The 16,334-nt window shown below is 51.4% G+C and overlaps 1 protein-coding gene across 4 annotated transcripts in view; it reads left to right on the top strand.

Moving 5' to 3' along the window:
* Window positions 1–10,180, top strand: part of LOC137858966 (uncharacterized) — a 36,025-nt gene extending 25,845 nt beyond the window's left edge. For all 4 annotated transcript variants that reach the window (XM_068687481.1, XM_068687482.1, XM_068687483.1 and 1 more), the window contains 5 exons: window positions 4,377–4,551; window positions 5,006–5,204; window positions 5,439–6,064; window positions 7,477–7,622; window positions 8,494–10,180. In XM_068687481.1, the coding sequence (XP_068543582.1) occupies window positions 4,377–4,551; window positions 5,006–5,204; window positions 5,439–6,064; window positions 7,477–7,622; window positions 8,494–9,289 (1,942 nt within the window). In that variant the 3' untranslated portion in view covers window positions 9,290–10,180. The remainder of the gene's footprint in view (window positions 1–4,376; window positions 4,552–5,005; window positions 5,205–5,438; window positions 6,065–7,476; window positions 7,623–8,493) is intronic.
* Window positions 10,181–16,334: the final 6,154 nt, after the last annotated feature.

Raw genomic sequence — 16,334 nt, 5'->3', positions numbered from 1 at the left:
ACATGTTTGTAAACCATCGAGCTTAAACTACATCTTTGTGTGAGATTAAACATCAAAAAGCATTTTCATTTTGTGCACCTTAATCCTGTCCAGACAGCAGCCATTGGTACTCCTGATACTGTTTCCCACCTATTTTATTTTTTATTTTTTTATTTTTTATTTTATTTTTTATTTTATTTTATTTTATTTTATTTCTGAAACAATTGGTAGAAGTGAAGGACGGCAGAGAGATACAAAGTACGAATATGCTCCCTTAGAAGAAAGCATGTGGAGTCTGTCCCCGCACTGTAGGACGTGAATTCAGGTGGTGTGCATGCAGCAAAAAGCACTTTCACTTGCTGCTCATTCTCCAAAAGCAAATTCTGTTACCCTACACATGTATGTAGCGATGGCAAACTGAGGGCAGGACGGCTGCTGTGAGTCTTCCATCATGCACTGGAGACCAGCGCAGGCAGCAAGTGGAATTACCTGCACATACTGTCCCTCTGCCAGCTTACCCAGTGGGAAGCAGTAACAAATAACTGCATAAAACCTTCCTCCCTCTTCCCCAGATGGGGCTTTTCCTTCCTCTGGGTAAGGTGTTTACAAGAACTGCTTTCTTTGTCCTGGTTTCGGACACCACACCATTTGAATGTTGAAATAGTTCCTGCTACACAGAAAAGGGGATCTTTTTCCATGCAGATGGGTGGCCTGGCAGGAATCAGCACCATTCGGGAAGCTAGGAATTTGGGGCAGCTCTCACTGTCTTATGGAAAAGGAGTGATGGGAAAAGGAGGAGTAAGTGTTGGTGAAGTGGTTTGTTTCCACAGGCTTGGCTTTCAGGATTGGCTTTACCAAGAATTCAATTTGACTCGGTTCCTTGGTTTTAGGGGAGATGTTAGGGGCTTCCGCATGGCAATGAGAGCTGTCTGAAGGAGTTGCTGTGGAGTTGTAGCTGCCCGTGTAAGCAGAGCCAGAGTGAGAAGCAGAAATACTTCAGCACCTCTGTAATCCAAAGGGAAGTGAGTGGTGTCAGAGCCATAAATACTGCCTTCAGCTGTCCAGCCCAGCCTTTGAGCTGGAGTATGAAAACCTGATGAAGAAATAGATAAAAAAAAAAAAAAAAAGTTGTGGTATGCAACCATTTTCGTTGAGTAGGCTATTTTTATCACCGATGTGAAACAAAATACACAGAACAGCACAAGCTGTGAGTAAGAACATAAGAGCAGCTGTCTGGGCAGATCAAAGGTTTGGCTGGTATCTAGAGCCCGAGGTGCGTGCATAGCAAGGGAAACAGGAACTGGGGAGCACATAGAATATTTCCTCCTCCTACCCTCTCAGCTTCCAAGTACTTTCTGGTCAGGGCTTTTATGGGTTCGGTGTGGTTTCTGTGCTCTTGATATCCTCAGTAGCTCTTGTCTCTGTAAATGTGTTGGGTCTGCCTAGATGGATTTATTAAAATAGAATTTGATGTAAATAAAATAATTCCCTCCAGAATGGGAATTCATTTAAAAATGTGAATGACAGTTATTAGGAAGATGGTTTCATGTCAAAGAAGCACTCAGACTTACTTATTTTAGACAGTAACAGCAATTAATGACAACGGCTGTCATTTGTTCAGGATAGCAAGAGGAAAACTAATCCGTCGGCACTGCCAAACTAGTGAGTAGTGGGAAACTCTGGTTTCCTTGCCTGGAAATGTCTCCATTTTCCATCATTTTCACCTGAGCCTGTGAAGTGCTGAATATTCGTTTATAACTCAAGCTGATTCTCACTGCTCAGGTAGGAGACTTCTGGTCTGGATGTTTTGGGTCCTAAATTGTGATCATTGGGGTCCAGGCTACATTTTTCCTAAGTCTTACCTAAAATGAGCTGAAAGCTGGGGATTTGGTCCCATTTCCACAGGTATGGAGCTCAGCAAGAGCAAGCCTTTGATAGAGATGTTGTGATGGAGCATCACCAAATAAGATAGCTGAACTTGTCTTCTTTTTCTGATGGTTTTGTGTAAGTGTTACAGTTTTACAAATCGCTTCTGTCTGGTAAGTTAATTGCCTCCCTAGTAACTTGTACTTACTAACTGAAGACTAGTTTAAATGGCTTCATATTTTAGCAATGAACATTTGATTTTCAACTTTGGAATTACGGCAGCTTTCACCCCCTGCTAGGTCACTGGATACCTTTAACGTAGGTTGTAATCCTGGGCAAGAGGGGTTTTAAGCAGCAAAGAGCTCAGGATAAGGATCTGCAAGGACTGGGAGTTCCTGTCTGTGAAACTGGGGGGGGGGGGGCAAAGCAACAACAGAAACCTGCAGAAGGAAGCGAAGGACGTGACTAAGAAAGAAGCCTCTTGAAAAGAGCGATGAGGGTGATTTGGGATGACACAGGGATGGTGAGTACGGTAACAGCTTCCCATAGCACAGCACAGGAAGGCAGGTGCCAATGGAAAAAGAGTGGACAAAAATGTCCACTCCAGACTCGCAGACTGGAAGGAGGAAAGCTGGCACCAGCAACGGTCTGGCTGGGGAGGTACAGCCATGGGGAGAAACGCACAGAGGAGGGAAAGGAAGTCTGAGGGAGCAGGGCCGGGAAAGGGGCAGCACCTAGCTTGGCCAGCTGGATGTTCACTGCTCACCAAAGGACTGTGACAATGACAAAGGAAAGCTCAGCTTCTCCCTGAGAGCGTGGTGTGTGTGTTGAGGGCAGTGTGATCGAGAGCAGAAGACAATATTCCAGTTCTGGGCATTGCTACCGGGCTTGGATACACCCCGCTGCCTCTCAGTGCCTCAGTATGTTCTTGCCTTTTGCCTGTTTCATCCAGAAGCTGTTTGGGCAGAGCAGGTTTTGGACACGGTGGCTTTTGGCAGTGGCAGATCCTCTCCAAGAGCTTTGTTGCTCCCTAACCTCCTTCCCTCCTTCCGCTGGGCCCTGCTGAACTCCTCGTCCTTTCCCCAGATCAGTGAAACCGTCCTAGTTTGGGGGTTAGCTCAGCAAGAGCTGAAAGCCCTCAGCCTGCCGCTAGCACCATGCTTCATCTGGAGCTGGTAAATCTGCCCGTGGTGGCAGCTGGCACCTGGAAGCAGAGGTGGAGGGAGGTGAAACAGCACCAGCTGCAAAGTTGCAAACTAACTTTTTTGGCCCGAGAATGGAGCCAGCTTGTGTGCTGGGAGGTTTGTGCCCTCGTCGGTGGTTTCAGTGCTGGCGGATGGCTTGTTGGCAGAGCCAGCTGTAAGGAAATGCCCATCTGCCTCCTGTTGTGGCTTGTAGCTGACACCGTCGGAACTGCGCATTAGCAGGGTGACCCACCAGCATCGCTTCACAAGCGAAACCTTTTACATGAACCAGATTTTATCACAGGATAAATTGATCACTCGTAAGCACAAAATACATGCATAACCTGAAATACGTCCCAGGCACTGGCTTCTATGTGCAAGCATCCCCATCCGATCCTGACAACCTTCCTTTTTAAAGGAAACCAAGCCCATACAAATTAAATAAGCCCAAAATTAATATATAAAAATATATATAAATATATATATATATATATACAAATCTTTCAATCAGGATTCATCATGCATGGAAGAAAGCTGTCTCTGGGAGTCTCAGGAAAAAAAAAATGACTCGCAAGTTGTGTCACAAGCTGCACCCTGACAACTGCTCAGTGGTTTTGCACCGGATGGTGTCTGTCTGGAGAGGAGTTAGCTGCAGGGAGGGGAACGTGGGGCTGGAAGGGGGTGCCGGGATCAGCCAGGCCCCTGTCAGCAGCAGGGAGCAGTGCCTGAGAGCACCCCAACACTGCCAGGTGAGGACAGCAGCCTGCCGGCCATCTCAGGACTCTTAAATTCTTAAATGCACCGAAAGTCCTGATCAGTGAAAGCAGGGGGAATCTTTCCAGTGCTTTCAGCAGGCTTGGGATCATCTGAGATGAAGAACAGAGGGAAAGCTCCTGTAATCCCCTAATCCTGTCAAGGCATTGTGCTTTCCAGCAGGTGATTTTCTTCCACATGAGCAGGATGGTTTCTGTGTTGACAACATCTCTTTAAATAGCGGGAAGCACAGATACAGCCCACTTAAAATGGTTTTGGTCTTTTTTTTTTCTGGCCCCTTTGGGAGAAGTTCATCTTTTATGAGCATTAAAATGTTGTGCGAACACCTGAGGCTTGGTGTTCCAGGCGGATGCTGACACGAGTGCGATTACCCGTTTGCACTGCTGTAACAGGGCTGTGTTCACAGCCCCTGAAACGTGGGCACGGCCACCCAAGCCAGCCAGCCGAGGCTCCTGCCTGAACTTTCCCTGAACCCTAGTGGCTGCCTGGTCAGACCGGGGCTTTCTGCTCCCTCTCCTCTAGCTCAGGTGAACCGCGTACGTGATGCTCATCAGTGTGCTTCTCCCCCTGCAGCTGCAATGCCGAGACTGCTGCCAAATCCCCCTCCAAGGGACAGTGTGATCTGAAGAAAGCCGATCTCCCCCCTCCGGAGGACAGCCAGCAACCCACAGCGATGTCCATGGCAACAGAGGCCTGGGAGGAGAAGGCGAGCAGTGAGACATCCAGCGAGGCTCAGCCCGCGGGGAACGTAAGGGAGAGAAAATCACCTCTGGTCTTGTGCGTTTGTTTAGGATTTTTTCTTGTCAGAAGCTCTGGAGGATCCCTTTGCTATAGAAACTGGGCAGCCTGGGATCTGAAGCCCCACCAACTCCCGTGAGCGGTTAAACTCCGTCAGCAGGATTTCTAATGCCTGTTTTATCACAGCTAATGAGGCAGGAGCCAGCTGTGTGCCCCTGCCGATCTGCCACTGCATCCCTTGCAGGGCGTTCAGCCATAACCCCTTGGTGGCTTTCACCGTGCCACCAGCCCCCTGCTGCACAGCCCAGGGGACCAGCCAGGCTCCTTTAGTCCCCTCTTCCTCCAACCCCCCTGCTAACAATTGCCTTTCTCCTCCTTTGCAACCCCAAACCCAGCTGCTGCAGAGCAGACGTTGCTCTGAGCACCGCGTTGCTCCCAACGCGCTTCCCTTGCCTCTCTTGCAGACCTCCAGCCCCGGCTGCCGCCGTTCCAGCTCCGACATCGTCCATGAGAGCGGCGCCAAGGCCCAGCGGGAGTGCCGGCTGCGGCCGCACTTCAGCGACCCCATGCCGACGGACTCGGTGAAGAGGAAGCAGCTGGAGCTGAAGATCGCGGCGGCGGCGCGGCAGCACGCACAGAAGCGCCGGCAGGAGCGGGACTACGGTACCCACAGGGTGCACTCTCAGGGGGGTGGGCAATGGGCCAGGTGCTGAGCTGCCTGGCTGCCTTTACTTCTGCTTCCCACCCCCAAACTTTCCAGCAGCGAAACAGGAGGGGAGGCAGCCAGCAGCCCTGCTTTCGTCCGGTCTCCCTGCCAGGGTCTGTGCTGCTCGTGGCTGTGCCACGCTGAGCTCCGTGCAGCTGGCAGTGCCTCTAATGATTTCCGTCTCTTCCCAGGTCCCGTGGTAGCCAAAGCCAACCTCGGCCACGGTGGCAGCTTCGATGAGACTCGCCGCGCCCCACGTGGCTCCCTCCGCTCCCGGCACCACTGGAGCAACGTCAGCAGCCTGAGCACGGACAGCGGGATCGTCGGCCTGAACGACGCCCGCGAGGAGCTGGATGCCGGCGGCGAGGCCGCACGGACCAAGCCGGCAGAGGTGGAGCGGGCGGACAGCGGCATCGGGCAGACGTCGGCCAGGAAGTGGAGGAGCAGGGCGGCCGAAACGCTGAGCTCCCTGCAGGCCTGGGAAGCCCACCGGCCCTGCACCGACTGTGGAGAAAGGGACCTCCCGGCGGAGACGGACGTGCAGAACTGCAACCAGCGGCGGGCCGACCTCTGCGAGAAGTGCCGCAAGCGCAGGACGGAGCGCAAGGAGTCTGTGCTGGAGTTTGTCAACACGGAGGCCAGCTACGGGGAGGACCTGCGCATCATCAAAGAGGAGTTTTACCTCCCCATGCAAGCGGCCGGGCTGCTGAGTCAAGAGCAGCTCCTTGGCATCTTCAGCAACATTCAGGAGCTCATCGACCTCAACGAGAACTTCCTGGAGATCCTGCAGGAAGAGATCGATCAGGCCTTTGACCAGGTATGGTGCCTGCGTGCTCTGCAGGCAGACAGGAATAGGTTTTGTATCAGGAAGGCAGCACAGCTGGAGCAGGGGAACTGGGAGGTGGAGGACTCCTGGGTTCTGCTCACCTGCCCAGTCTCTCGCTCCCTCAGCTGTTGGAAACCAGGGATTTCAGTAGGTCTGTGCCAGGTTGGAGCTGCTGGCCTCGCCCCTCCGCTGTGGTAACGCTGCTGATTTGAGCAGGCCATCAGCCCTTTATCCCCCTAGCAGGGGATATATCCCCCTGTCTGTCCCATTACCAAAGGTGGCTTTAAGCCAGCTAGCTCGGGCACTTCTAGGTGTGACCATGGGGGCACAGAGCTCAGCTACCGGAGGGGTGGAGGGGGCCAAGCTTGCAGGGCATGCTCTTACCCAACTGTGATCTGGCTTGGGGTTGCAGCTAAATGCAGCTTGCCTCTAGGCTGGCTGCAGGGCCAGGCAGCACAGGCTGCTCCCTGCTCTGGAGGCAATCTGCACTTACTTACAGCTCTGCGTGCCAGTTTCTCATACTGATGCACTCTGCCTTGCACTTAAGACTCTCCTGTCACAACAGCGTAGTGGGCAGAGAAATGTAAGTTTTTAGAGCAGTAGACAGTTGCTGCAAAGGACACACAAACAGCTCCACGCCCTCCTTTCTTTGAGAAACCAAAACCCACTCATTGCTTTATCAGTGTCACCAGGATGTTTGTTTGCTAGGAAGCACATCCCCCCTCTCCTGTGAAACCCTGCATGTCAGACTGAGCAACGCATCTCAGGAGCTGACAACCTCTCCCACACCTGGCCCAGTGAAGAGAGATGTACACTGCGGTTCTCACGTCCCCTGTGAATAATTTCCTGAGACAGGGGCTTCTACAACAGCTGTGGGTTTCCCTGCCTCCTCCTCCATGTTACCCTTTGCAGTCAAAGCCCGGTACTGCATCAAAAACCAGAGAAGTGCTCCCTCTCTTGCTGCTGAAATAAGCAGGAATTGCCAAGCATGTCAGCATGCACCTCGACAAAGCTAAGAGCGTTGGGTGCCACCAGGTTCTCATATTTCCAATTAGTCTGGAAGCTGAAGAGCAATTTACCATGAAATTTATTTTCACTTAGGCACCAAAGTAGCCAGTAAGAGCTCAATGAAAGGAGATCGTGCTTCCCAGCCAGCCCAGTTGCTCAGAACAAGTGCAGAAGTTGCTAAGTGCCATGTCTGTTGCCTGAGTTATGTGCCTCCCCTGCCCATTTGAACCCATTTGAACCTAAATCCTCCACCAGAGAGGGGAGCCCAGTCAGTGTCCCCCCATCCTGGCGCCCAGCAGACCCTGCAGTACGGTGGTGCTGCTGGGGCTGAACGCAGGCTGCGTGCTCCTGCCTCTCCCGAGCTAACCCATTGGGGCTGTGTTGTGTGCTTGCAGGGGGATGATGACCTGATGACCGTGTGCATTGGTGAGATCTTTCTAGAGTTCGTCAACATGCTGCCAGCCTTCCAGACCTACTGCCTTCAGCAGTCCTCCTCAGTGAACATGCTCAACGCGCTGGAGAAGGAGAAAGAGCTGCTCAGGTGAGAGCAGGGCTGGGTGAGTGTTCCTTGGGGCTTTGAGGGCAGGAGAGCACCAGGCTGAGGGCAAAGCTCAACTAGATCAAAGTTTTATTGCTGATGTTCTTCACCGATGAGCTGCTCTGTCTTAGGGTGAGGAGTGTGCTTGAGGCTCCCAAATATGTTCATCCCTTGATATCTTCACTGAAGCAGTCTCTGCAGTTGGTCTCCAGCTGTATCCTGGATTTTGGGGTACCAGTGTTTGCCCACTGACCACGGGGCTGAACTTTCACTAAATAATGTCACTTATAAATTTATAATAATAAATTATAAATAATAATAATAATAAAATATAAAAAAATAATACATTTTCACTAAAAAGCTGAGAGCAGCTCTCAGCAGAGCACGGTTTGGATTCCCACTGGGGAAAGCCACTGCGTGAAGCGTGCATGACTTGAATCATATCCCATTCCTAGCCCCAGCCTGCTGGGCCAAGCTGGGCGAGTCACTTCTCTGTTTCCACTGCAACAGCTATAAATTGATGACGGTACCAAACTCCTGTTTAGAGCTTTGTAATCGAGTGATGAAAGGACCTACACACAGATGTAACCTGATAAAAGCTGACGTGCCCGCCTCGGGCCTACCACAGTGTGCGCCACGGAAAGCTCACACCCTCACTGCTCTACAGTGATTTCATAGGAGACTGCTAGGATGTTATGTGATAGTGTTCCAGGCCCCTTTTTTTAATTTTTGAGAAGACAGAATTCACAAGGCTATTAAAACCAGGGGGGCGGGTGGGGGCTGCAGTGCTCAGGATTTCATCTTAGTGCTTAGGATTGCAGCAGCTGCTGGCAAAACAGCCCCCGTTTCATTCCCTCTCCTTAAATCCCTGCAGGATATTCCTCGACGTGTCCCAGAACGATAACACGGCTCTGCGACGGATGAACCTGCGCTCCTTTCTGATGGCCCCTCTGCAGAGGGTCACCAAGTACCCCCTGCTGCTCAGCAGAATCATCAAGGCCACCACCGAGTACCACCCAGACCACGGCAGCCTGCGGGAGGCCAAGAGCCGCATCGAGTCCCACCTGGAGCACATCAACATGAAAACCAAGCAGGAGGGCAACACGTGGACCCTCCGCTCCTTTCGGCAGGACAGCAAGAAGAAGAGGGAAGTCATCAACATCGAGATGAGGGAAACCGCCCTCAAAACGGTGGGATGGCTGCGGGAGGAGACACGCTTCGTGATGGAGGGGGCCCTGCAGCTGGCCCAGCCCCCTGACGGCCAGTGGGTGAAGAAAGGCAGCAAGACCCTCAAGTTCCAAAACATGCAGGTCCTCCTGCTGGTCAACATGAAGCGCGTGTCCGAGTCCAGCCTGGAGCTAGCTGAGCCAGGGCCCGTGAAGGACGCCGTGCTGGTGCTCATCAGGGACAAAAACAATGGCAAGTTCCATTTGCTCAGGGAGCCCTTGAGGCTGAGTAATTGCATCGTCTCCACCGATCCTGACTGTGACGACACTTTTGAACTCATTGAGATCAGGCGGGAGGCGTTTGTGTTCCGGGACAGCGACCGGGCACGGACTCACCACTGGTTCAGGCAGATCAGGCGCTACTCGAGGGAGCTGGGCTCCTGGAAGAAGCGGCGCAACGCGCTGCCCAACATCATGATCAGCACCCCGCACACCCGGCCCTGAGTCCTGCGTGGGCAGCATGTGGGGAGTCTCAGCGGCTTCGACTTGCTCCGCTCCGTGGACGACACAGAAAGGAGCCTCTGACCCAGGAAGAGTTGTGGCTCCTGCCCAGCAGCACTGGAACCGAGTGTTACGGCCTAATCCTCGTCTCCAGCCTCAGGACTCACGTCCTGCGTGTGGCCGAGGGACCTGCACGCAGGGGCTTCTCTTGAGGAGCAGGCCCCTGGAAGAAAATACTGAGTTTTAGTTGTTAATATTGCACTGCGGGAGAATGATGTGTGATGCTTGCATTTGCATGGATTCTGTTGAAAGCCAGTCTTGACAACATGAGAGAGGTTTCCACCATTGACTATATTTCATCAGCATTAGGTAAAGTCAGGGTTAAAATTAGGCGCAGTATTATGCAGCAGAGGAGGAAAGTTGGAGAAAATGTTTTCCACCACTACTCCCCTAAGGACTATATTTCATTTTTCACCTTTGTATGTTCAGTCAAAATACTTGTTAAAAAAGAAAGGTCTTTCATCTTTAATCCAAATCAAGTATGTATCGGTTTGCTCAGATTCAGCTGCATGCACACAGCAAACAAAGACAAAATCAGACAAGAATAAAAGGAATTCTTGCTTTCTCACACATGCACCCCAAATACATCTAGAACCTGTGGACGAGCAGTATGCTCGCACTGGAAGTCTGTTGTTTAACCGGCTTAGGGACTGGAACGTAGCACTGCATCTGAAATGTCTCAGACATGTATGTAAATATCTCTCTGCTACCACTAATAGTGAACCTAAAATGCAATTATTTAAATGATGTAATCTAGTGTATTTCAAAATTTAATGGAAAGGAACAATTTACATTGTACTGTAGAGTAACATAAAAGGTTTTAATAATTATGTTTCAATGACTTTAGGTGGGTATTTTTTAAAAATCTTTGGGTTAGTATTTTGGGTTAATATTGCATTTAGTGCGAGTGGCGTTCAGGGGAACAATGTGCCCATGTCTGTTCTTTGGATGCCCTGAGCAGAATTCAGGGGGTAGTCCTAATGAATCTGGGAGAATGGTACAGCCCTGCTGCCCTTAATTATCACCGGACAACAATCAGCTGGCACAAAGCGTTCTGCCCTGGCTGCAGTCCCACCAGGGCAGGGCAGGCCCCAAGCGCAGGAGAAGCCAGAGCTGAAACTGAGAGCACAAAGCTCTCCCCTCTAAGGTCCGGCCTCTCTCAGCTCCTCAGCAGCAAAATTCCATGAAGCTGAACAATGGTAAAAAGGCAGAAAGGTTCTAACCTTTTCAGCCTGACATTCCCACTGCCTGTGGCCTTGTGATTACAGGTTCAGCAAAATGTCATGCCGTGACTTACACAGCAAAGGCCAGATCACAGCCCGAGAGGCTAAATTAAAGGAGCCTGAGTTTTGGTTGGCGGATCGCAGAGAACAATCTGTAAATGTTCTTGGAGATCATCCCTGGGGGAAAGACAAGACCAGTCAGTATTAATCACTGTCAACAAAACATTTCTGTTACAGGAGGATTCACGCTGGGAACGTATCTGTGCATTTCTCCAGAGATCAGCTAGCACCAGCGAGCCCGCAGACGAAGGCAGACAGAGGCAGACCCTTGTGGAGGTAGCCCTAGTCCTGTAAAATCACCACCAACCCAACACCAAACCCTATCCCTTTTGTTGTCCCTCTGCCACAGCAGCCGGGGCTTGTTATGTGCTGCTCCAGACACCGAGGCAGACACAGTCAGTGCAACATGCTTACCGCCTGCATTTCCTCGTCATCCTTAGCTTCATTTTGTCCTTGAGGAAACGGGAATTTCTGCATCATCTGGACGCTTTGCAAGCACAGTACCCAAGAGGAGGGTGGCAGCACACAGCTGAGCACTGTAGCGAGTGGCAGCTGCCCAAATGCCTGCCAGGGCAGCTGCCCGGCTCCCTCCAGTGGCTCGGAGTCCCCCCCCCCCAGCTATTTCTGTTTAGAAAACAAATTGTTCCCCAAAATGTGCACTGAACAGACAGTTCACAACTAACACAAATAGCTTTTATGATTTTTTGTTTTTCAAATAAATTGTCACGTAAACAGTAAAGCTGCTGGAGGAAGATCTCTCTGACACTCTCCTGACAGCTCCGCATCTAGCAGCCTTCCAGCTCCATTCCCACGACAGGCACAAAGCAACAACTCCTTGCACCTTCCTTTTCTCTCCCAGATCAAAAGGACGCAGCTGCCTTCTCTTCATTCCCTCCAGTGGCAGTCATGCTAAGAGAAGACATAAGCACAGTAACCTAATAACTTATCCAAACAGCAAGTGGCTTTCACAGCCCCAGAAAGCTGCTCCTTTCTGGGAGGTTTTTGATTACTTTTTAGCACGATGGTTTTCTCCACTCCAATTCACAATCGAATCCAGCCATGAACTGTTTGCACAGTCGTATCTTTATATCGAGATACCCCCAGCCACCCTGGCTGTTCCAAAAGGTTAGAGAACAATAAGTAGATGTAAGAGGTCTACTTTTTCGCATCAATCTTGCCTATGGATGATTGTTCAGTTTTCACATTCTGGGTTCCTCTAGGTATCACAGGAAACACCTGCCAGCTAGGCTGGTAGCAAACAGGGCCTATTTCCTCTGAACCAAGCAAACTCCCCCAAAGAAGGTCTGTAAATAATTGCCCTCTGTTGAGTTACAAGCAGGACGTGTACTCAGTGCTGTAGCCCTGTCCTAAAAAACCTGTGGCCAGGGAACAGTACGAGCTCTTTGATCTGGGACAGCCTGCTACGGCAAGCGACAGACTGATTGTGGAACCTGTCAGGCGAGGCAGAGGCTGTGTTTTGAATGTTATTTATCTTTTACGTATCCAGTGTGTACTCAGCTGCGTGCCTGCTTTTAAATTACAGGTGTTGAAAGGGAGCCCAAGCACAGAACAATCCCTCTGGCCCTGCGAGCACTCGTGCTGTGGGGTGAGCCTGCAGAGGAAGGGGGAGCGGTGTCAGTGCACTAACGAGGCAGTAAGTTTCCATAATCCTCAGGCACCTTCCTGAACCTGGATGATCCCTCTCCTGGGAAGTTCCAGGTCCTTCAGTATCACATGTACACATCTTACTTGACAGCCCTAGAGATTAGCTTCGTTGTAGTTTTCCATTTCTGATTAAGCTGACAAAATGCTCTTATAACCCGTGGCACTTGGGAACAGGTTTGTCTACAAGCCCAGGAAGTAATTACTTGTTCCAAACTGGCCTTCCTAGGGCTCTACAGGATTTTTACACCTCTTAGAATTCATGAATGACAATACTAAAAAATAAATGTCTGACCATACTCGGGTTACTTTTCAAGACTCCTTCCAACTGTACTTACCTTGCTAGTATGAGCAGGCCAGAAGGAAGACAGCCTCTCTGAAGTACTACATTAGGGAAAAAAATAAAAAAAAAGTCAACTGGTCACTTACCAGGTGGGAAAAGAAAAAAAAAAAAAGAGAGAGAGAGAGAAGGCAGGCTTTCTCATAGTTTCTGCAGTTTTTACCTCAAAAGGCACACACACACAAAGAGCACCAGTGAGATCAGGTACTGAAGGAAGGAAAATCCACTTTAAGCCAGCATGCTGGGTGGGACAGCCTTAGAAAACGTGGGGAGATGAAAAGTAAATGCTTTAGAAAGCAGAGATACCTGCTTTAGGGAACAAATAGAGATCTTCCCTTTTATAGTGAAAGAAAACGTGAAGTGGTACCGACAGAAGACCCCAGCAGAGCCAGAGGTTTGCTGTTACCCCTCAGAGCACTGAGCCACAGAAGTGAATCTGATGGGACCCTCCCCACAGTTGACAGGGAACACACATTTAGGTGCTAGCTGACACATCTTGATCTGCAATGGGATCAAGAACGCATCTGAAAGGGAACACCAGATTTGCTCTGGCAGCAAGAAGCTATTGTAGCTGTCACTGGAGACCGAGAGACTGACCTCAGCACATCCTAAATTCTGTGAAAAAAAAGCTCTGAGATGATCTCATGTTTCCTGCCTGCGGGGAACTTCAGTCATTTGATGCTCATGAAAAGATTACGGAGCTAAAGTCCCAGGAAGCCAGATCTCCAGAAGGTGAGTCTGGGAATCTTGCACTGTCTCTTGCACTCGTCCCCAGCATCCTCAGAAGGAAGAGAATTCAAATCTTCTAGCACCACGACCAAGACAGCCCTTCAGGGCTCAGGTATCAGGCAGCTGTAACGACTGTAACAACTGGTCCTAGGAGCAGACCCAGGAACCTTGTTCCAGTTGTGGTGGAGCCCCAGGCACTGGGTTCGAACCCTTCCTCCCAGCACAGGAACCTCTGCTATGGTGCTAGCCATGTCCTGGGGGGACCAGCACCAAGTATCTCTCTGGGAGCTGCGGGAGGGCTGGCAGAGGAGGGTGTGGAGCCTGGAGGTCACAAGGCAGTCACGCACACATCACATCCCACGGGCTGGAGTAGCCGAAACACGTGAAGAGCACAAGGCCTTTATAGCCCGAGGGTCTGCCACCGGGGCTGAAGGATCAAATCTTTTCTCCCCCTTAGGCTTTCTGCAGCACCTTTACAGTTGCCAGCAGATCGCACTGGGTCTGGTGCAGACCCAGAGAAGGCCAGAGAGCTCCCCCTGCCAGGGCAGGAGCCAGCAGGCTCCCTGGAGAGCAGGCAGCACACTTACAGGCTTCAGGGTCTTGCATTTTCCCAACAGAAGCAGGTCAGACATTCGTACACGCACAGTGTGAAGGTGCAGGTGAACAAAGGAGCATGCTCCCCTTCTCTCAAGGAAGGGCTGGTTTTAGGACAATCGTGTTCCCCTCAGGCAGGGCAATCCTCCAGCGGTGGCTGCCCAGAGAACGCCACAAGTGACGCAGTTTGAAGCGACAACAAACACAGGCAGAAAAACCTGCAGGGAGATAAGCATCTCCAAATAATTCGTGCCTGACCCATGCGTGCAGGAGATGCTGTGCTGTCAAGGACAGCTCCTTTCAGACTCCAACCCTCACTTAATGATGCTCCATGGATTCGACAGGCTCTGAGCAGCCCCCACACTTCAGCACAGCGGCACCACATCCCCCAGCAGCAGACAGTGCTTTAACGAGGGGAGATGGACTGCTGGCGAGTAGCAGAGGTCAGGATCAACAGGCAGACCCCAGGAGTCATCCACCCGTGTTTACTTTCTGCTCTTGTTGATTTCCTTGGCACATGATGACCTCACCAGCTGAAAAATGGGAGTGAGGATCTACAGCACCGGAGTCACCACTCTGCAGCAAAAGGCAGGCACATTATTTGCCCAGAGAGAAAACCCTCGGCCATCCTAACAGAACTGGAAGCAGTTAAGTCACTGCAAGAAGAAACGCAGAGCATTTACCAGAGGGTTACAGCTCAGTGAACGTACAGCTGGCACCGCAGGTAGAGGGGAAGGAGCCTCCCTCTGCGTGCTGGCACAGCGTGTGCTGCACTGCGTGCTGAACCAGGCTGGGAGCAAGCACTGCTGAAAAACAGGGATTGTTTCAGCTAGAGCAGGTCCTTAATCCAGCTCACTGCACAAAGACGTGCGCTGGCAGCAGCAAAGGGCAGTCTGGAGGTGGTAACATCCCTTAACAATTGCCAGGGTAAAGAGGTTGCTGGATTCGGGCTGCGGTTTGTCAACCCCAGCGGCACAGCCAGTTAAACAACCACCCCGGGTCTGTGTGGCATCCTGTGCCACCGAGCTGCTCGCCCCTATTTCCTGGCTGGTTTCAGGTCAGCACTCGCATTGATCTGACCTGCGGGGATGGAACAGGCAGTGCTATAAATAAAGAACAGTTAATCAACTATTTGAGTGCCCTTTTTACTGAGGCAAAGAAGACACAGAGAAATGACGTCAAGATGGGGGAAAAAAGCCGCACATGAATACAAAGACGATCCAAAAGAGCGCTCCCTGGAACACACTCGAGGCTGAAGTGCTTCACAGCAGAGCTGTGCTGGCTGTTGAGTCAGACTCTCCAGTGCTCCTGCACTGACTCACCCCCTCCCCGCTGCCAGCAGTGTTCAATACCAAACAGGAGTTACTTGTTTGGGGTTCAAACATCTGATCCATTAGGAGCCAGTGGGCTTCTGCAGCCTTCACAGAGCCATTTCCCACTGGCTACTGCTCTGTCACCCCTGGGAAAGGGAAGGCTCAGAGAAGAGCCCTAAATAAATCTGATTCTTCCCTTCTTTCCTCTGCTCCCAGCTGTGAGACAAAGACAACTGCTTGAGGCCCAGGGCAATGTGCAGATTCACCAAGGCCAGGAGGTCCTACAGTCCAGAGGAAGCTGCGGACAGATGCGTGCTCCCAGCTCTCCCTGGTGCAGCTGAGGCAGAAAGTTTGCTGGTTCCTTTTCCCTCCCCCAGGCTTGGGAATACACAATACAGCCTGCCCCTTGCAGGTAACGCTTCTCCAAAGGAAGACACCAGGCTCTCCCCAGCCTTAGAACAGGGAAGAAGAAGAGGTTTCCTAAGCACCCTGGAGAAACACAACACTGGGCTGTCCCCTGCTCAGGCACTTGCACTTCACGGTGCCTTGGCCAGGAAGATGCCACAACTCGCACGTTTCCTAAGCCCTGAGAAGAGACTTGCTCTTCCAGTCATCCCTCCCGCAGGACCTGCATGCCCACACCCGTGGCACAGCACTGCCATCTCTGTGGTTACATCAGATAGGAGAGCTGGCAGCCCTAGGATCTGCCGAGAAGCTTCGTTCAGCACACAGGCTCCCACACAGAAGCAGACCTGTTGCATGACCAAATTCATCCAGAGCCAGCACAAAGCACGTGTCCTGCCACCAGAAACCCGTCCTGCCGCACGGCCTCACACCCCAGCCCCACGTGGCAGGAGTCCTCCAACCTGGGAGACACCGGAGTGATGCTCAGAAAACCTCTCCAATTTCCCTGCTCCCACGCGTTTCCTGTGTGACCCTGGTCTGCAAAGCCCCATCTCAGAGCCTCAGGGCGTTGTTTCAGGAGCATTTGGCTTTGGCAGTGAACTGGCTCAAGTTCCTTCCTTCCTCCCACCTCCACAGGGGTTAAGTGAGAAAGAAGCAAACAG

This window comes from Anas acuta, chromosome 6 (assembly GCF_963932015.1).
Source record: "Anas acuta chromosome 6, bAnaAcu1.1, whole genome shotgun sequence".
NCBI lineage: Eukaryota > Metazoa > Chordata > Aves > Anseriformes > Anatidae > Anas > Anas acuta.
This window is presented reverse-complemented; position numbering and strand designations above follow the sequence as displayed.